We start from the raw sequence: 20,837 nt of genomic DNA, 5'->3' as shown, positions 1-20,837 counted from the left end.
TGGGGTTTGCTTTGCCTGTATGGCCCAAGGAGACAGGTTGGACAAGCAGCCAAATGACTCAGGCATGGCTGGCAGGTCCTGTGCAAGGGACAGGCATGGCTGGCAGGTCCTGTGCAAGGGACAGAGGCCAAAGCTGGGGTGCAGGGAAGGAGATGGGAGTTCGTGCCTTGCTCCCTGCAGCTGCACCCCCTCAGCAACCCCAGTCCCAGTGCTCTCTCCCACACCAGGAGGAGAAACAAAACAAGCATCTCCAGGGAGTGTGTTTGGAAAATATCAGGTTTTATTAGACAGGCTGATGTTCAAGCTGACAGTTTTATCCCAATGCACATGATCACAGGCATCTACAGGGCCTGTGTCCCAGCTCCCTCCCTCTCATGATGCTCTTAGGCAAGATGTTCAACTCCCCCAAATTCTGAGGGGGTTTGGGTTTCTCAGCAGAATGAAAATATCTCCCTGCTCCACATTTTTCCACTCCCAGATTCCCAGAGGTCTCCGGAGAAAGCTCAGTGAGAACTGGGCTGGGAACTGCAATCCTCTTGGGACTGATAGCCACCTGGATCCAGGGGAGAGGAGGCATCTCAGTGGTGGCATCTCCCTGAGGCAGCACGGAGCTGGGTCAGTGTGTGTCACAGGGAACAGACCACCAATGCCATGGCTTTGGAAGGAGACCCCAAAAGAACCATATTGGGGAGGAAAAGGGTTTTGGCTGTCATGGGGGAACCCCATCCAGCACACAGGCACCAAGGCTTTGCACAGGGCGTGCAGGTGCTGCAGGGAAGAGGAAGGGAGGAGAGGAGGCGATGAGGGCTGGAAAATAAAGCAAGATAAAAGGAAACCAGAGAAAGGGTGGGGAGAACAATGGGAGTGGCCTGAGAGCACTTCAGTGCCTTCAAGGTCAATACATCTTGTGGGGCAGGGGGGCCTTTGCCTGGGTACCCCATGGGCTTTAGGGTGACAGAGGAACTAGGAAAGAGATGGTGCAATACAGTGCTTGCAAACAGAAATGTTTAAAGCCCTTTGCTTTCTGTGACAATGACACCCAGTGTGACAGCAGGAATGGTGACAACATCAGCCAGTTTCTGTTGGTGATTCTATTCCATTAACTCTTAAAAAACCATGCAGACCAGTCCGACAGAGGAGAGTGAACGACAGATGGAGAGGAAAACTGATGAGCAACGGGATCATGGACAAGAAAGAAGGAACGACAGCGGAGGGGCAGCAGCACTGGGGCAGGTTTGAGACCTCACAGTACTCACAAGCACATCCCTTCTCTCCACACTGCTCTGGCTGCTGCTCTCTCTGACACTGCTTGCCTTCCCTTGCACCTCTGCTCCCTCTGCACTGCGGGCAAAATCCCTCTTCCTGAACCACGCCCTGCCCTGTGCTTGGATGTAGATTTCGGTCTCAGCTTCATTAGTTCAAATGTCAAGTCCTACCTTGAAGCAGAGGCCAGGAACATTCAAGTCCCTGCAGCAGCATCCCCTCAAACTCACCTGGACTCAAGGGGGCCTCTTCGTTGCAGTGCCTGGGGGACATGGAGCTCTCCCAGGCCTCCTGCCATAGCTCACTTTCTGTTGCACGTGTGGAGATGCCCTTCACACCCTCCCCATCACAACGCAGCCTTTCATTCCCAGCTTTCTCTTTCCCTCTTTCATTCCTTTTGCTTTTTTCTTGCTTTAGCCAGCATCTCCATGTCCTCTTGCTTCTGTCCCTTTTCTCCAGAGGTTTCCTGGAGAGCAATGTTTGCTGTGGGTGTTTGGCAGGAGGAAGGACTTTCAGCAGGTTCTTGGTGGGCTTGAAGGTGCCGGTTTGCCATCCAGGATGACATCTATCACCTGGTTGATTTGGGCTCAGCTTGGCAGTCAGCGATGCTGTCCGCGAGGGCCAAGTTTCAAGGTCAGCTGTCCATGGGGAACTTCACCCTGCTCAGGTGCTTCCAAAGCAATACTCCTTCAGGACTGAGCACCGATGCTCAGAGATGAGCCAACAAATGGCTAAAAAGGGAGGAGTTTGGAAAGCAAGCCCCAGAAACCTGCCTGGACTGTCCTGGTGAGGACAGATCAGCAGGTAGGCAAAAGGGATGTGACCTTTTTAACTTCACAGCTAATGATCCCCCCTTCCTGCCTCCCTCCACAGAGCACAATACCACAGAGGGCTGACTGAGAAAAGAGCAACATGGACTTGAACAAAGGCAAACTGCCAACCCTCACCCTTGGAGCCCTGCTGGTCCAAAGACAAGACTTGCTGGCATGGGTTTTGAGGTTAATGACACACATAGGCATGAAGTGCCTTCTTCTGTGCTAGTCCAGGGAAGGAAGCCCTGCTCACATCTCCTTGTGGAACCATCTGGTTTGGGGTGCTGTCCCTCCTCCTCCAGCTCAGCTCAGCCAGTGATGGCTGCTCCTTTCCACCCCATTTCTTCCTTTGCCATGGACTTGCAAATCCTATCACGGCTGCATGTCTGGAGCTACAAACGTCCCTGCAATGCTCCTTCTTAAGTCAAACACCCACATGAAGGCTGCAGAAGATCGACTGAGCTGTCAAGTGAAAACAGAACTCACCAGGTGACCTAGAGGTCTCGGAAATAAAAACAAGGTCAGTATTTGCTGAGATTTGTAGCAGGTTTGTGCCTGAAAACAACAGCTGGGACATGGCCTCTCTTTCCTTGACCAGTGCTCCCGGTGATGCCTGGGTTAGTGTGTCACTGCTCTTCCCTGTGTTCTCAAGCTGTGCCCTTGTTCTCATTCCCTCGTGGCTTTGGGGATGCAGAGGTTGAAATTCCTCTTGATGCACTCTTGGCACCAGTGGAAAAGCAGCTGCAGTCCTGCCCATGCATTGCTCATACTTACAGCCTAAACATTGCCTTCTACTCAAAAGAACAAAGATAAAATGTCAGGAATTCACAGTTTTTATTCTCTTCCTTATGCCCACCCATCTTCCCCTGCCATCGATGTCAATGACTCAAAGTCCTCATCGTACAGTAGCCTTTGCCAGCGCGGCACTCAAAGGGTTAACAAACCACGGCTTCTTGGACAGATAAGACATAAGCTCATTCACCAGTAGGAACACGTGGACAGTTGGGTTGTGGATCACCTTAGGGTTTCCTGTAGCGATTCTTTGGGGTTTCGCCACAGCCAGTGACGTCGCAGGAGAGGACATTGGGCTTCTTCCCCAAGCCGATGCTTCCCAAGAGATCGGGAAGCTCACGGGTGATGGCCTTCTCGATCTTCTCTAGGAAACACCCTCCCATGTAGGAACACTGCTGAGATAGCAGCTTAAAACTGGTGATGGGATTGATGCCAAAGAAGTCCTTGTAAGCCTCGCGGTTGGGGAGGTCAAATTTGCTGACATTGGTCTTTGCCAGAATGGATTTAAAGATAAAGAACCTGTCAGGATCTTCCACAATGTCCCTGAACACCAGTTCTCCATCGCTAAAGAAGGTCATTTTGTCCTTGTAGGTCTGTAGATAGCGATCGACCAGCAGGGCGTGGATGCGCACCCGGATGGCGTGCTGGCGGATGAAGGCAATCTTGTTTTCCATCCTGTTCTCAATCACCTGGTTGAGATCTTCCAGGAGCGATATCTCTTCTTTGAGGAACAGGTCTCTATGGGTTTCCGGATGGTAGTCATGGGGCCAGAAGGAGCTAACGTACACCCTGGGCGGCTCTGTGACGTTGATGAGAGGAGCCAGGCTCCAGAACAAGGCACCATAGACTCTCATCAGCTCCTGGGTAGCCAGGCTGTCAGCTTTGTTCAGGATGATTCGGATCTGAGACTCACGGCCCTTCAGCTGACGAAACAGCATCTCCAGCTCCAAGCCCACATCCAGCTTCGTGGGGTCAAAGACAACAAAGATGAGATCGGCTCTGTCGATGAACCACTGGCACACATCGTTGAATGGGTAACCTTGAGGAGAGGAAACAGGGAAATCCAATGCAGGATGAGTCCCTTCATCAAGGGGATTGATAAACTGTGAGCCTGCTGTGCCTCAATCGCCCTTTGGTTGCATGGGTTGAGGCACAGCGGACTTCCCCTGTAGCCTAGAACCTCTTTCTCACTTGTTAAAAACACTTTGGAGCTTCTTGGCACAAAAAGCCATCCATGGGTGTCTGGGCCTGTGACTGCCTGTCTCTCTCACCTTTATCTCCAGACCCTCCTCCTGTCTGCTGCTGACCACAGGTTCCTGATGTTCCTGTGAGCAGATACTGAATCACAGGATCAGAGAATCATTATGGTCGGGAAAAAAAAAGTCCTCTAAGATCATTGAGTCCAACCATTCCCCCAGCACTGCCATGGCCACCAGTAAACCATGTCCCCAAGTGCCACATCCACACATCTTTTAAATCCCCCCAAGGGATGGTGACTCCACCACTGTCCTGGGCAGCCTGTGCTGTGTCAGGACTGCATTGTGCTTCAGCCACCTTTGTCACCTCAGGTCATCATAGCATCTTTTCTGGGGTCCCTTAGATGAACCCAGTGAACCCCTACCTCTTTCTTGCTGCTTGCGGTTTTCAATAATGCCCGGTGTGTCCACGAAGGTGACTCGCTCCAGCAGTTTGTGGGGGACCTCAATGCCTATCAGCTTCTCCAAGAAATTCTGCCCAAACTTCTCCAGGGGTGAGAAGGAGCGGGCACTGTCAGCAGCCATCACAATGCCCTCGATGGTCTTCAGCTTGGGGCCGTGCATGATGACAGTGAACTCGGAGGTGGTGGGTTCTGCCCCTGCACAGTAATGAGAGGAGCAGCAGAGGCATGAAATCCATGCCAGGCTATGGACACAAGAGGGCTGGACTAAGACTGGGAGCATTGAGAGCATTGAGTGCTTCTCAAGAGATGCAGGGCCAAGGCAAGCAGCATGAAATTCCTGCCCAAGAATTTCCTGCCATCTTCTTGGGAAGATGCCATGGAGTTGTTTTCTGTGGGGGCTGGTTTCTCTGGAAGTGGCCTGACTGCACAAGGTGTCATGGAGAACCATCTCCTGGGAGCCCTCATTACCACAGCACTGATCTGGCCAGGGACATTTGCCCTTAGCTGTGAGATGACATCCGTGGGAGCAGGGAGCAAGGAAGGGGAATGGCATTTCTCCTGGAAGGGTGAATGAGCTGGCTGCATGTGAGGAGGGATGGGGAGAAGAGAAAGGTGAGCTGCCCTTTTGACATAACTGCTGCTCATGGGATTGGGGTTGGGAGCTGTGAGCCCTCTGCTGCAGAATGAGGATGTTGTGGGAGAGATGCTCTCCTCCACCCTTGGAAGGATGGACAGGCTGTGCTGGGGAACCTCTCCCTTCACATGGCACCACAGCCAGGTGTCATGGAGCAGATCCCAACCTCCTGGGCTGTAAGGAGGGATTGAAGACGCAGGGCTGGGGATTGCTGACTGCAGGGATGGGGAAATGCAGGCGTCAGCACCCCCTTGGCAAAGCAGTGAGTGTGGTACCTGTGTAGAGCTGGTAGGGAGTGTTGTCCAGCCCCAGGAGGTAGTTTATCATGGAGGATTTGCCGACGCTCCACGGTCCCAGGAATAGCACCATAGGCTTGGAAGTGATCTCCCCATCTGCGGAGAGGGGAAATAACAAGAGGAAGTGAAGGAACAATAGCCGTCGCCGCCGTGCGATTAACTCCCGGCTGTAACGAGCATCCCATCTGAGCGGCGCGGTGCTGCTGCCGGGGAAACAGCCGCCCTTGGGGCCCCCAGCCATTCGCCAGCCAAGGCAGCGCCCCGCCGGCTGCGGGAGCGGGACGGCCCCGTGCTCTGCGGCAGAGCCCACCTCGCTGCCTGACCTTCTCCGAGCTTTAGCCCTTCTTAGACTACGGAGGAGTGAGACGTCTTTTAAGCCTTGTCTCGGTTTGTTTCTGCTTTAGCCGTGTGAGTCTGGGGCTGGCTGCGGGCTGGGGTATTTGAAGGCAGCCGCCGCAAAGCACGGGCCATGCCGAGGAGGAGGCCATGCCGGGCCCTGTGCACAGAGAGCTGCCGTGGGTTCGGAAGCAGAGCTGCGGCGCAGGGCTTGGTAAGCGCGGTGCGAGCCTCGAGCCAGCTGTCTGCAAGCCTTTCCACCATGCCCTCGCAGGGACCTAACCCCGGGCCGTGCCTCCCGACCCTCCGGCCGAGCAGGAGGTCACTGCCTGCGTGTGAGCTGGGTATGAGGCTCCAGCTGGATGTGGGGAGGTCAAACAGCCCCGCTTTGGGCTTGGGGAAAGGCAAAAGGAGAGTGAACTATAGTCCCCATCCTGCATTCTTCAAGTCCCACAGTTTTCTCCATGAGGATGGTGACCTGTCCCCGTGCCATGCCATCAGTCCAGGAGGACAGAGGTCCCTGGATGCACGCGGCCAGCGCCCCCAGGAGCAATCCCTGCTCAAACAGGACTCATGCAATCAGCTTGTGCCCACACTGCTCAAACCCCCAGCCCCCAGGGCCCCAGGTAGGCAGCCAGTGGTGCCAGAGGAGCCCAGAGCCTATGCCAGCCCTCAAGCTGTGCCCAGGACACACAGAAGCCTGTGAGTCTGAAGCAGGACAAGAATGGAAGTATAAAACTGGGTGAGTTCCCATTGGTGAAAACCAACTCCATCCTATGCTCAGGGTGGGAGAGGGTCCATCCCATTGTTGCTAGCAGGAGTTCAGCCAGGGGATGGATGACACCAGAGGAGCTGGGGGCTACTATCTCAGCTGGAGCAGAGCCTTCCCCCATGGCCCAAGGCAAGGAGATACCCTGGGCAAGCTGTGCTGCCCTCAGCACCTTCTCTTCAACCACATGCCTCGGGCAGAATTATCTTCCATGAGGTAGTTCAGAGCCCCTAGTGCTCCATGGCTGCCACCCATGCAGGAGCCAGCAGCATTCCAGCAGGTGAGGGATCCATCTCCAAGGTGGGGGAAACCACAAAGCCCCCATGGTGCTGAGCTCCTGCCCTGAGCGTGCTGGAGGGCGCTGCATGGCAGCTTCACACTGAACCCAGCTGGCCATGGGAGCAGGCACTGGGGAGAGCATTCCAGCCTGCTCCTGCTGTATCTGCCCATCACAGGCTCACTGTGTCACCTCTGGGGAAGGGAATGGGCTGGGGACATCTCTCCATGAGGCACTTCTGCATCCATACAGCTCAGCCCTCCTTCACAAAGCAGGGCAGCACCTCTGAAGCAGGGGATGCATGGCTCTTCCTGCACCCTACTCCCTGCCTGGCAGCAGGAATCCAGCCTTGTCTTCTCCCATGGGACCAAAACAAGTGTTGAAACCTTGGACTCTCATTATTAATCATTCCTCTGCCGCTCTGTCGCCGCTGCTCTGCTCTCTTGCCAGCTTAATTAGGTTAGGATGGTTGTTATTATTACCATTATCCCTGTGATGTTGTGCCAGAGGTTTGGGGTGGGTCCCTGTGTGCTCTTTCATAACACATCCCTGGCCAGGTGTGACTGTGTGAATGTGGGCACTTGTGAGCTCCGGCTCTGCTGCACATCCCCCTCTCTGCTCCACGGAGCCAAGGCAGGCAGCGACGTGAGCAGCCCCCCTGCCTGGTCACCCACAGCCCCTCGAGCAGCTCTGTGCCCCCATGCCCTGTGTGGGCAGTGCCCAGCGCTTGCAACTCTGCAGGAAGTGCGGGAGCTGCAAGGATGTGAGGCCGGGTATGAATTCCCTGCTGCTTGCCCAGAGAATGGGAGAGAGGGAGCATCTCCCACCCGGGAGGGTGCTGGCCTGGCATCTGTCCCTGCTATGTCCCCGTGCCATGTCTGTCAGCAGCAGTTCGGGTCAGCTCGATGGCCCGGACAGCAAAAAGGAGCCGGGGCTCGCTGCCGGCCGGGCGGGGATGGCGGCAGCTCCATCACAGCGGCTCTCTCCAGCCACCCTGTGGCTGCTCGCTCTCAGCTCAAGCTCAGACGAGCCTCAAGCTCATCCCTCCGCAGAGCCTGGGTCTGCTCGGGCTGCTCAGCTCTGGGCATGGGAGCAGTTCAGCTGTCCAAGTAGTTTTCTTTCCTAAAGCAGTGGCTTTCTGTGATGTTTTGCCATGTGGCAGTGCCAGGCTGCCCTTGGCTGGAAGCACTGCTGCTCTGGGGTGGAGAAGAGACACCTCTGGGGAGAACTTAGAGCCCCTTTCAGTGACTAAAGGAGATCCAAGAGAGCTGGAGAGAGACTTTGGATGAGGGTCTGGAGTGACAAGGCACAGGGAAACGGCCTCACAGTGAGAAAGGGCAGGGTTCGATGGGATTTAGGAAGAAATTCTTCCCTGTGGGGAGGCCCTGGCTCAGGTTGCCCAGAGAAGCTGTGGAAATTCTTCCCTGGGAGGGTGGGGAGGCCCTGGCACAGGGTGCCCAGAGCAGCTGTGGCTGCCCCTGGATCCCTGGAAGTGTCCAAGGCCAGGTTGGATGGGGTTTGGAGCAACCTAGGACAGTGGAAAGTGTCCCTGCCCATGGCAGGGGGTGGAACTGGGTGGCCTTTAAGGTCCTTTCCAACCCAAATCATTTCATAAATCTATGATTAATCCTGAGCAGGGCCCTGTCTCCCCTTGTCCTCAAGCCCAGCAGATGTGCCTGGTGTGGCCTCTCCCCCAAGTGCAAGTCTGTCCTGAGGATGCTGAGCAAAGCAGAGGACCTAGCAAAACCTCCTTCCTCTCTTGGTTCCTACTGAGCCACGGGCGCCAAGCTCTTCTTTGTCCTCAAGCCACCCAGGAAGGCTGGAACACCTGGGGACACTCCCAGCATCACCCACACTTCTGTCCCACCCCTGTGCCACAAACACCATGGGCCGTGTGCCCATGGCACGGATCCAGCAACCCTTGGAGGGCACCCCTCGCTCCCAAAGCTTCCAAATCCATGAGTATCCTGACAACACGTGTGCCCACAGCCAGAAGGACCAGCCCACGTGGCTGAGCCAGCCTGTGCCTCCCCCATGTGCCCCCCAGCCTGTGCCCACCCTGGCAGCACGTGTGCGAGCGCCTGAAGGCGAGGTGAGATAAGGCAGCTATCGGAATATGCTATAAATAGCCCCAGCCCTCTGCACTGCTGGCACACTGGCACGGCAGGGAGCCAGAGGCTCTCCAGGCACCGGCAGGGCTCGGCTGTGGCCGTGCCCAAAGGAGCCTGGGCTGGCAGGGTGTGGCAGCGTGGCCATGGGGAAGGACAGGAGGGATACAGGATGGGATTTCCCTGCAGGAACATTGTTCCCGTGGCTGAGCACCAGGCCCAGGGGAAGGGCTGGGTGTTGGCTGGCATTTCTTGGACTATCTCCCATCTCCTGATCCTCCTGAGGGACCTGGCAGCACACCCTGAGTAGGATAGGCAGGGAGAGGAGCCAGCTCGGGCTTCTGAGGGGGCTGAGGCTGCTGGGCAGGGGCCAGCCCGTGTTACTGGGACAGCTGCTGTGGGATCAGGGTGGACATTCAGGAAAGTTTCTCACGTAGGAGGGTGAAGGGTGGGAAGAGATCCCCTCCATAGGACGAGCTCCTCCAGTTCGTGCTGTGGGTGAGATCAACCTAAAGGTCCAACACATACAATCATGGAATACTTTAGGTTGGAAAAACCTTCTAAGATGACCAATTCTAAATGTTCCTGCAGCACTGCCAAGGCCACCATTAACTCACGTCCCCAAGTGCCATATCCAGAGGGCTTTTAAATCCCCCCAGGATTAGGGACTCCACTACTGCCCTGGGCAGCTGTGCCAGGGCCTGACAGCCCTTCTCTGAAGAAATTTTCCCAATATTTCCAGGCTTCCTCAGGTGAAACTTGAAGCCATTTCTTCTCATGTCCCTTGTTCCCTGGGAGTGGGCCTGGCCCCTACCTAGCTCCACCCTCCTGTCAGGGAGTTGAGAGGGAGAAGGTGAGAAGGTCCCTCCTGAGCTTCCCTTTCTCCAGACTCAGCCCTCCATCTCCCTCTCACAGGACTACCAGAAACATCTTTGAACCCTGGCCAGAGGAATATTCTGCCTCTCGATCTTAAACCAAGAGGGAAAGGTGTCAGAGCCTAGGCGAGGTGAGGATTGGAGGGAAGGCTCTGTCAGGACACACAGAGTCAGGCTGGGACAAGTGCGGGCTCTGGAAGGTCTGGGGACGCTGTCACGGAGGGCAGCGGGTACTGGCCCCGCTCGGTGCCTGGGCAGCGCGGCTGCATTGCCAGGAGCCCGGGGAAGCCGCAGGGCAGCGCAGAGCGAGGCAGTGCCGGCAGCATGCAGGGAGCAGGCGGCGATACCAACCTGTGGCCGAGGAGCCCAGGGTGCGTCCGGGGTAAGCTGTTAGCGAGGGACACGGGGAGAGAGAAGAGGAACCGTGAGTCCGAGGAGGGATGCGACAGCCCGGGAGTGGTCCAGGACAAGGAGGGAACCGATGGCCACATTCCCAGGAGGAGACAGGGAGTTACAGCCTGGGAGCGACCTGCAGCTCCCAGGACAAGCACTGAACCCCTGTCTGCCCTGCAGGGTGGGGATGTGGCTCGGGGTGCTCTGCATCCCAACCCCTGCTCTGCGGGGTTGTTGCCTTCCCTGGCATCACCCACCGAGCACACAGAGCCCAACAAGCCAGGGTTAGACAGCCACCAACCCAGCAAGTGTCCTGACAACCCCAGTGACAGGGTCACCTGGACCCAGCCCCTGTGGCTGGTGATGGCACGTAGGAGGTCATTTCCTACACAGGGACACTTGCTAATTAGCATACATCAGTAATTAGGGTCACCAGCATGCACCACAACCTGGTGTGACCTCACAGCAAGCTTTCCACGGCTGGACTGGGAGAATCCCTCACTCTCAGCTAGGGATAGTCCCTCCAAGCACAGAGTTGGACCCAGCCAGAGCATGTCTGCATCCACGTGGGATGGCAGAGCAGAGAGGCGGGAGGGTGGCAGGCAGGGAGAAGGAAATGGCATCTGCCAGGCTTAAGCAGAGGGTGTGTGGGAGCTTTCTGAGATGCACCCTGACAAGTCAGAATTGATGGTGACAGCCACAGCTCCCACAGGACTCCATGGGAGTTTTCACATGTTGTGGGGAACAGAGGAGTTCTTTGGATTACACTGCAGTGAAAGGAGCTGATGGGAAGGGAGACAAAATGGAAGGCTGCCACATAATGGAGGGGCTAGGGTGCTTGCCACGGCACCCCTCTATATTGGTTTACACCTCCAAAGGTCACACATATTCCATGACAGGCCTGCCCCAAAGCTCCCCCAGCTGTCCTGCTCCTCCCAACCAGCTGAGCCGGCAGCTCTGTGCCCTCCAGCCTCCCCCCACCATGGAGAGGGGGCACAAGGGGGAGCTGGGAGCACCTCTGAGCCTGCAGGGACAGCGCTGATGGAATGAACCCGCTCGGGACACGGGCACTGTGCAGGGGAAGCGTTGAGAAGGCTCCCTGAGCTCCACTGTGTCCTCACCTGCCCTCCAAGGTCAAGAGAGTTCCCTGGGCCAACCCTGTAACTAATGTGCAGGTTTCTCTGATTACACTGCTAATGAGGGACTGGGGAAAGCTGGATCTGTGGGTATGAAAGGCAAACTGCTGAGCTGTAGGTTTCCAGATAGGGTTGTGCGTGCCAGGGTATGCCTGGGCTGTCAGAGATCATTCAAGAAGTTTGGTGTCCGTAAAAATTTTTTGGAGGGGAGCATGGCCAGGATGTCTCACAGCTGAGACAAGGACTGGAAGCAGTGCAGCATCCCTGTGCCCTTCCCTGGGGGCCAGGAGGGGACTGTGGGTTGCCAGCTCCAGGGTCACAGCACTGTGAGGGTGCCCTGTGGGACACAGCAGGGTGTGCTGGGACCTGACCTGGGGACTACCAGCCTGAGGGGTGGCTGTTCCTCACGCTGAGGTGGGACAGACCACGGAGTGTTGAGGTGAGGCCAGGAGAAACACCAGGACCTGCTCTCCAAGGTGAGTCCTGCTCAGGAGCTGAGTTTGAGAGAGTCTGAGAAACACCAGGGTGAATGGTTGTTTCCTCAGGAGCTGAGAAAGCCAGCAGGAGCCTGGGGAACACTTAAACTCTTGTTTCCTCCCAAAAAGGGAGCAGGGAGGTGGCTGCTTGGGCATGGGATGGATTAAGAGTAGGGTAAGACATCCTGAGGGCTGCAAACTGCAGCTGGGGGCTGCATCCTCTGGCTGTGAACAGCAAAGTGAGGATTAGAGCCCACCAGCTGCCCCTTTAACCCCAAACTTCCTCCTGACCTGTGCACCGGGTTGACAGCAAATATCAAACAGCAGAGCAGCTTGGAGAGGAAGTTGGGGTGTTGCCAGGGGACAGGCCAGCAGCCATGGGGTGACAATCAGGACATGTTGTGAACCTCAATTACCCTCCCACAGGGTAACTTCCTGCTGTTCCCCACTGGCTCTACCCTGGAGATGGCCTGGCTGGGTAGGGACATGTCCAAGCCTGCTTAGAGAATGTCTGACCCAGACTTAGGAGTTGCAGGAGGGATGCCTGGGAAGCAGGAGGGATGCCTGGAAAGCCAGAGTTCTGCTCCACGGGGATGTGCCCTAGCTGAGTGTGGGGCCTGTGTGCTGGTGGAGCAAGGCCAGCTGTAAAAGAAAGATCTACGGGGAGGGTGTATTCCAGTCCTGCCTCAACAGAAGGAAGGGCATGGCTCCAAGAGTGTGGGCCTGGACACCTGGGGAGGCAGGCAGAGCTGCAGGACAAGGAGGACAACTTCAGGGCCTTGGCAGGAGGGTGACATGGGCATGAAGTCCTGGGACATCGGCAGCAGAGATTCCAGCAGCCCCTGGATACTCAGGAGACATCTGGCCCTGGCTCCTGTGCTCAAATAGATACTCAGAGGAGAATTACTGCAGTGAACAAGGAAGTCAGACTTGGGTTTGAGCCATCTGTGCTTGGAAAATGAGGCTGCTTGTGTTTCTTTGGTCACAAGAACTTCTGTATCTTGTGAGCATCTTGGGACAGGGCTGCCCTTTCCTCTTCTGGAGGGACACATGTGTGACCTGGCTCAGCCCACGCCATGCCAGGGGCCACAGGGACCTGCTCACCCCATCCATTGTGTCTGAGATTGCCAAGGCCTGGAAACTCCAGCTCTCAGGATGAGTGAAGGCTGTGGAGCTTGAGGAATACCCTGCCCACATGGCTGTGTCGTGTACCCAGCAGGAAGGATGCCAGCTCCTGCCACCCCCCAGGAAGCTCATCCCCAGCCTTGAGAGGTCCTGAGCTTCCTTGCCAAGCCTGTTTCATTGGGCCATGATCTCTGCTTGGCAGGGGTACAGGGCATTGATGTTGAGCAGGTGGGAGACCCGAGGCAGGCAGGGCTCAGTGCTCAGCCCACACAGATGGCCCTGACAGCAGATGGGCTGAGGCAGAGGCAGGAATTCCTGCTGCTGGGTTCACTAGGGCATGGCCTCTAAGTGTTCATGGACTCCCTGGGAAGCTGCAAAAGAGGACACACTATCCAAAGCTGCCCATGATCTGCTCTCTGTGCTGTCATCTGCATCCCAAGGACCTGCTGGTGCCAGAGACCCCAGTGCCCGTGGCATTACCTGTGATCTCATGCTGCCTCAGCTCGTTGTATCTGTAGGAGTGTTCCAGGGGCTTGATGGAGGAGTGGTAGATCTTCCTCAGCCGCTGCAATACTCCTGGGGGGCAAAGCATGTGGGCAGGTGAGAGGCAAGCCCTACCAGGCTGGGTGAGACCCTCCTGGGGCCAATCCCTGCAGGTCCTGAGGGTGGCCCAGCCATGGATCAAGGGACTTGGCTTGTAGCTGAAATCTTGGTCAAACTGATCCCAGCCACATTTTGCCCACAGGAGTTGTGGCTGCCCCTGAATCCCTGGAAGTGTCCAAGGCCAGGTTGGACTGGACTTGGAGCAACCTGGTCTATGGAAAATGTCCTGCTTGTGGCAGAGGGGTAGGATGAGATTGTCTTCATCATCTCTCCCAACCCAACTGTTCTAGGATTTTGATACTTCTCCCCTGCTAATGTTTCCCACTGGGCACTGTCCCCATCTGCTCCCAGCAGCTGATGGGAGGAGCACCCTTCCCAGATGCTGTTTAGCACTCAACACCCACAATCCCAAAAAGCCCTCCACCATGGTGCCAGGGCCCCCTGGCATGGACCCTGAGCTCCTTGTTAGAAAAGAGGAGGAGCTTTTTCCACAGTATCTCTTATCACTGCCTTTCCAGCCCAAACTGCCAGCGGGGCCAGCAGAAGCAAACCTTAGAGTAGCAAAGCCCAGTATGTAATTGGAATAAAATCCCAACCCTTTCTTACAAGTTGCTCCACGTTTCTTTGAGCAGGGATGTGCCTGATTCACTGTCTGCGTCTTCCAGCCTCTATACCCTCCTAACTCTTGTATGCCCTCAGTGATGTCCTTAAAATACCTAAAACATGTTAACCCAAGAGCAGCCAAAGGGCTGTTATTGAAGATCTGGCATTACTAGACCTGCAAGAAGCAAGGTTAAAATCAAAACACAAGAAAAGGAAAATCCTGTCCATGGTCTTAGTGCAGGGCATGCATGGCCTCCTCACCTGAGACATCATCGGCAGGTTTTTCCTCATTGAGCTTCAGGGTGTTCTCCAAGTGGGACCGGTCGCGCTTGGTCGGCTCGCTGGCATCTTCAACCTCTTCTGGAGGAGAAAACAAGGAGACCTGTTACTGCTGGAGTGGGGAACCCACACAGGAGCTCACACAAGCGACTGCCAGGGAGAAGGCACGGGGAGCACACACACCCCGAGCCTGCGGGCACGCCATGCCCACGGCAGCCACTGTCACCCTTGGCATGCCCCGTGCTTTCCCTTTAGCACAGGCTCCTGGAGGCTGCCAGGGCTGTGGCTGCTGGGGGAAGCGTCATGGGCAACTGCTTGGCTCCAAGGAGGGGCTGGCTGCTCGTGGGGAATGCAAAGGATGTGCCTGGAAGGGGCTCCCGGGGCTGGGATGTAGCACGAGCGCACGCGGCAGCTGCTGCCTAGCGGGGCCCTGGTGCTTCCCCCGGCAGCTGCAGCTCCACGTCTCAGCCTCAGCTGCAGGCTGTGTGCTGCCGCCTCTCTGGCTGCCCACTCCCCCAGAAACCTGCACGGTCAGCTGTAGACCTGGGGTCCCAGGTTCTTGGGGGACAGGCCAGCCTGGCCCACCTTTGCCAGTGGGACTGTTCCCTCGCAGTTCTCCCATCTCTGTCTCCGTGTTCCCCTGCCCTCTGCACAGCGCCCTATCCCTCATGGCTCCATGCCAGGCATGGGGAGCATGAGGCAGCTGCCTCCACTGGGGAAGGCGCCCCACTGTCCCCAAAACAGTGAGACAGAGGTGTCCTTGCCATGGAGGTGCTGGCACACCAGGAGCTTCCAAGAGCTTTTTGATATTGGGAGCTGGATTGGACTTTAGCAGGAGTCTGGGGACAGGTCTGGGGACAGCAGGATCAAGCAGAACACCACTAAGCCCTGAGACTGTGTTGAGCACCTACTGAGTGTTGGGTTGAGGAAGACCTTTTGACTTGCCAAGTGAAGACACAGAGACCAAACTGGGTTTGTCTTTTGGGTAAAATGGGAGGCTTTTTGAGCTGGGACATTACAGATGAAAACAACAAAAAATACTAATCTGGGTCCAAAGGTCACTGCCCAACCTGTGGGCCAAAGTCTACAAATATTTCTAGGAAATCGTGGTGGGGGGTATCCCTTTCCCCTAGTTAGTCTTTCACTGATTGAGCAGGGCTGGTGCCTCAGCAGCTCATTGGCCCGGATTAGTTCTTCACACCTTCCCTGTGAGCCAAGAACTGGTGGAGAGGAGCCCCACAATCCTGGGAGCCCCACCATCCTAGGAGCATCCTGCCCCTGCACAAGCCAAGGGCCCGGAGGACTCTGCAGGTGGTGGATAAAGAGTCTTTGAGAGATCTGCGAGTGCTGAAAGGGGCCTGGAGGTTAAACATTTTATCCATGTCCACATGCCTGGGAGGAAATCATGGACTTAGAGTGGAGAGAGGGGAACATCAGTCAGTGTTGGCACCACTGCGATGAGTGCCCGCGTGACGGGCATCCTGCTGCGGCCTCGCTGCCCGCGGCCGAGCGCTGTTAGGGCGGGCGGGGAAGCAGAAGCATTAGGAGAGGGCCATGCACTAGGTCAGGTTTAATGTGCCAAGCTCAGCTCCACCGGGTTGATGGGAGGTCACTCCTGCTGCTACAGCACACCCACAAGTAAAGACTCCAACCTATCTGGCTGTGCTGGGTCTCGGCTGCGGCTGGGGTGGTGCTGGGGACCTCTGTTCCTGCCAGTGGGATCCTGTCTGCAGGGGGGTCTGCTGCTGCTGGGGGGTTTTCTGCCACTGCAGGGAGGTCTGCTGCTGCTGGAGGGTCTTCCTCTGCTGTTGGTGGGTCTTCCTCTGCTGTTGGTGGGTCTTCTGTTACTGGTGGGTCTTTGGCTGGTGGATCTTCCACCATTGGTGGGTTTTCCACTGCTGCTGGTGGGTCTTCTGCTGCATCCCCACAGGGTGGATGATGGCAGCTGGCAGGGCCATTCCTGGCTTCTCCTGTGCCAGCAGCTGCTGGTTTCCTGTAGTTCTTTTTGTTGGAACTGCTGGTTGCTTCCTTGTCATTCTCTCCAGATTCATTCTCTGGCCTGTCACCGTCTTCGTCAGACTCCTTCTCCTCCTTAGACTCTTCCTTGCCTCCATCTACCTCAGACTCCCCATGTTCACCTTCCTCAGACTCTCCTTGCTCATCATCTTCCTCTGAGCTCTGCTCGTCCCTTTCCTCCTCTCCCTCAGGAGCAGATGCTGCTCTTGGCTCCTCTGTTTGCTCTTCCCCTGGCTGCCCTCCCTCCTCAGAGCCTCCTTTCTCTGTGCCAGGCTCCTCATCCTCCTGGGCATGGATGTCATCTTGTGTGCCAGGCCCATGGTTCCCTCCACGATGAGCTGCCATGAATTCCTCCCCTGAGCTCAGTTCTTCCTGGCCCTGCTCCTTGCTGCTCTCCTCTGTCTGGCTGTCCCCTGGCCCCAGGCCCCTGCTCAGGCCACCCGCCGGCTCTTTCTCCCCCTCTCCGTGTCCCTCCTCGGTGACACCAGGCAAGGAGGCATTGGCAGTGCCACTGTCTTGCTCCTCCTCAGGGCTGCCATCGTCTGCCTTCTCCTGCAGCCGGGGCTCCGTGCCGGGCGGGGGGCTCTGGGCAGCAGCGTCCCCATGGCCCGTGCCGGGGGCGCGCGGCTCTAAACGATGAGAACAGCTCAGTCAGTCCCACCCGCGCTGGCCCACGGCCACTGGGGCACCTGCCAGGGCCCTGAGGGACGAGGTGTGCCTGCTACCAAGAGGTTTAAACTCTTCCCTAAGCCTTCTCCAGCTCAATTTTCTGTCCCTGTCGCAAGAAGTTGGGTGCAAAGATGTTGGTGGGGGCAAAGCGGAGCTGGCAGGGGCTCTATGGCTCCACCAGCCCTGGCTGCCTGGCACCGAGGCTGCTGCCCACCCCAAAGCACTGCAGGAAGGTGGCAAAGCTTCCCTTAAGATGGGGAAAGGAGTAAAAATGGCAAATTCTGAGGGGCTGTGGGCACTTGGCAGGTTAAAAGGGTCCTTCCCCAGCCCTGACTCGAGAGAGCATCACACCAGCTGAGGTGAGTGGTGAAGTGAGGGGCAGGAGGAGGAGGAAGGAGCTTCCTGGCATGAGGGGCTGCCCAGTATGGGGTCCTGCCTTCAGGCAGGGCCTAACCCTGGCCATGGGGCTGGGGAGCTATTTATTGTAAGCGTCCCTTCACCAGGAAAGCATGTGGCACGCCGTGCTGCTGCTGAGGACACAATGAGTGTGTTCTGTGGCCCAGGAGAATCCATCCGTATTTTCCATAGGCTCCAACTGCAATTTAACATTGGTCAGCGGGTGCCAAAAATAAAAGATCACGGCTATACTGTCTCTGTTACAAACAGTTGCTGCTAGTCTAAATAATCCCCCCAAACATCTCATGCCAGGGGAGCGTTTCAGAGGAAAATAATTCCTTTGTACTCCAGCTGGCAAGCAGAAGCCAAGCAGGAAAAAAGGCCACCTCCACCCAGGCTGCAGGAGGAGAGGGGCACGGCAAGTCCTGTGCTCTGGCTTCTGCTCCATGTCCGTGCAGGAGCCACAGGACAGTGTCCAGCAGGACCTCGGCAAAGCCGGAGCTCACTGGGCTTGCCCGCAGGGCCTGTGGTGGCCGAGCACAGGAGAAGCTGGGCTGGGGTCAGTGTGGGGCCAGCCCCAGACCCCTCAGCCCAGTTTGCCCTGGGGATGCCAAGGGGTGGTTTTATCTCCATGGCAGGGGGGCTGGTGGGGCTGTGAGCTGGGATCAGGTCGCATTGGGAGCCTCGTGCCATGCCAGCAGCAGGCACTGGGAAGGACAGGCTGCCCCCAGCCTGCCCTCATTGCCAGTGGCTCTTGGTTCCCCTGCCACAGCCCCTCACCCTGCCCAACCCGGATGCACAGGTCACCCTTGCTCTGGCCTCGCTGACCTCCCTGTCCTCTGCTGGCACACAGCTCACAGGTGCCTCCAGGTACCCAACTCAGCTCCCAAATAGAGGGAGATAGCTGTGGGCAACCCCCAGGCCCCTCCCTTCCACCCTGGTCCTTCAGGTCACCTTCCTGCAAGACCCCTGGGACCCTGCAGGAGCCTCTTGAAAGGAAATATCTCTATTTGACCTGCAAAGCCCTGAGTGGCTGGGGCCAACATGGCCCTGCCTGGCCCTGGTAGCCTGGGAACCAGCCTGAGTCATTAGAGGGTTCCCTCAGCTGATGGGAACAGGGATATTCTCAGTTTGGCCCCAAAATAGCTGGTGACCTGGAGAGTTGGGAGAGGACTGAGAATCAAAGCAGAGGAGGAGGGCAGGACCAGGCAGAGGAGACCCTGAGAGTCCTCAGGGCTTTGTCTGGGCTCCGTGTGCCCCCTCTGACCCAGAGGGGCCATCACCCACCATGGCTTGGCACAGCAGCAATGCCAGTGCCCACCATGAGCCATCCCTTGAGGAAAAGGGACATATCCCCCAGGGCTCAGATGGGGATGTCCCTGCTGCCGTGCTGCTCACGGGCTTTATTTCCTGTGACCTTCAAGGTCTGACATGAAGTCCCTGTCCCCTCTCCACCTCCTTCTCCCTGTTTCCCCTACATGGTCGCCCGATCCACGGTGAATTGTGCTGACCGGCACATGGCGGGCCGATGAGTGCAAAATGGGCCGAAGGTTACGGGCTTAACACCCTCCGGAGGCTAAAAATACGGCACGGCAACTGTACGGGGCACCGGGAGGAGCAGCCCCGCCGAGCCCCCGCCCCCGCGGCCGCTGCCCCGGCCCCTCGCCCGCTGCCAGCCGAGGGTGACGTCCGCACCTGGGGGCCCCCGTGGGCTCCGGGAGGGGACAGCCACGGTGTAAAGTGACACCGGGGCTCCCCGTGTTCACACCTTGCATTGTGCCAAGCAGATGGGTGGCATCGGAGAGGAGACCTCGCCCTTTTCCCCTCGGGGACTTGACCTCCCTGCGAGTCCCTGGCTTGCATTGCCCCTGCCACCCCTTTCTCTTGCTGGGACTTTTATGAGCTGCCAGGGGACACTTTTTCAGGTGGTGACAGCGGGGATGGAGACCCTGGGGCGCGGTTCTGGGTGCCACAGGATGCCGTGGCGGGTTCGCACCCAGAACAGCCCGTGCGGGAAGGAGGGGCATGGCTGAACATCGCGGTGTCCCCTCCATCCCGGCACGGGGACGAACGGAACAGCAACGACCTGATGGCAAAACGGATCCTCCAGGAGGACGGTGAGAAGGGACAGATGGGCACAGGTGGCCCTGGAGGGACACTCTCCCCCTCCAGCAGAAATCGGAGCCGTGAGCGTGGGGCCGGCGATGGCAGGGCTGCGGGGATGGCTTTTCACACGCCCCCTTCCCCTGCCCAGATCCCGATCCCTGCTTCCCTGGAGCTTTTATCCACTGGCTCCTGCAAGTCCCGTGCTCCCCGTGTCCTCCCAGGGGCGTCTTGGTGGGACCTCGTATCCCGAATACCCAACCCTGCCTTTATTCTGGCAAAGCCCTTTAAAACCTCGTGGAAACAGAACACAAAGAAGCTGTCAGGGAGTTCCTGGATTTTCCAGCTGGACCTGCTGCAGACCCCCACCTTTCCTGTGGGACCCCTTTTGAGGATGATGTCCCTTCCCTGCAGGCCCTGTGGTCCCCATGGCCCTCGCTCAGGGCCATCCTCCCAGGGCTCCTCCAGCTCGTGGCCCTGCCAGCCCAGCACTCAGAGCAGGGGCAGCCCGGCTCCAGCTCCGCCTGGGGTCAGCTGGGCCAACACCTTCAGAGAGAGGTGTCCCACGAGGGTTCAAGCAGCCCAGGGGACACGAGCACAAGGATGGGGCTGAGGATGGGATTGGCTCTCCAGACCTTTGTGCACCACAAAACCCAGGATGCCCAGACACATCATCACATCCCAGAAGCTCCATGATCCCATAAGGCCAGCATATTCCTGGGTTTCAGTGCAGAGGGAGGTCTAGGAAACAGTTTTGTCAAACTAACTTGACCTCATTTGTACAGAAAATTTTAAGTTTAATTTAAAAAAGTTATGAAGTGATTAGATTTCTGTAAATGGTTGGATAGAACCATATTATGTTTTTATTAATACATGGCAAAGAAACATCACCAGGAGCTACCAAATAGGTTGAAACCAGGCTTGGAGCTTTCTGATTCGATATTAAAATAGGGAATCACTGCTGCAGGGTGTTTCTTCCACTGTTTCCCCACTCTTAAGGTCTGTCCTAAAGGACCCTGAACCCTGACTTGCAGAAGACATGAAGATGAGGAAGGTGGGAGATGAAGCACCTGCTTCTTCCTGGCTGAGGAGATCTGGGTCCATCAGTGAGCAGAGGGCCAGGAAACGTCAGGTATTTTGGCACAGGCAGATGTCACACTGTACATCGAGGAACATCCACCTGCAGTGTCCCTTGCAGCTTGGGGGAATGCTGGGG

General features: G+C 56.9%; 1 protein-coding gene across 3 annotated transcripts in view; it reads right to left on the bottom strand.

Moving 5' to 3' along the window:
• Positions 1-258: 258 nt before the first annotated feature.
• The window catches only part of SRL (sarcalumenin), a 26,214-nt gene continuing 5,635 nt past the window's right edge, over positions 259-20,837 (bottom strand). The window contains exons 2-7 of one of the 3 annotated variants that reach the window (XM_059861715.1): positions 16,090-17,082; positions 14,420-14,518; positions 13,433-13,528; positions 5,437-5,553; positions 4,489-4,722; positions 259-3,906 (exon numbers count right to left, since the gene is read on the bottom strand). In XM_059861715.1, the coding sequence (XP_059717698.1) occupies positions 3,095-3,906; positions 4,489-4,722; positions 5,437-5,553; positions 13,433-13,528; positions 14,420-14,518; positions 16,090-17,082 (2,351 nt within the window). In that variant the 3' untranslated portion in view covers positions 259-3,094. The remainder of the gene's footprint in view (positions 3,907-4,488; positions 4,723-5,436; positions 5,554-13,432; positions 13,529-14,419; positions 14,519-16,089; positions 17,083-20,837) is intronic. The other 2 variants (XM_059861716.1, XM_059861717.1) reach the window with 2 other exon arrangements.

The sequence above is a fragment of the Haemorhous mexicanus genome, chromosome 17, assembly GCF_027477595.1.
Source record: "Haemorhous mexicanus isolate bHaeMex1 chromosome 17, bHaeMex1.pri, whole genome shotgun sequence".
Classification (NCBI taxonomy): Eukaryota; Metazoa; Chordata; class Aves; order Passeriformes; family Fringillidae; genus Haemorhous; species Haemorhous mexicanus.
Note: the sequence above shows the minus strand (reverse complement) of the source record. Positions and strands in the feature narration are given on the sequence as shown.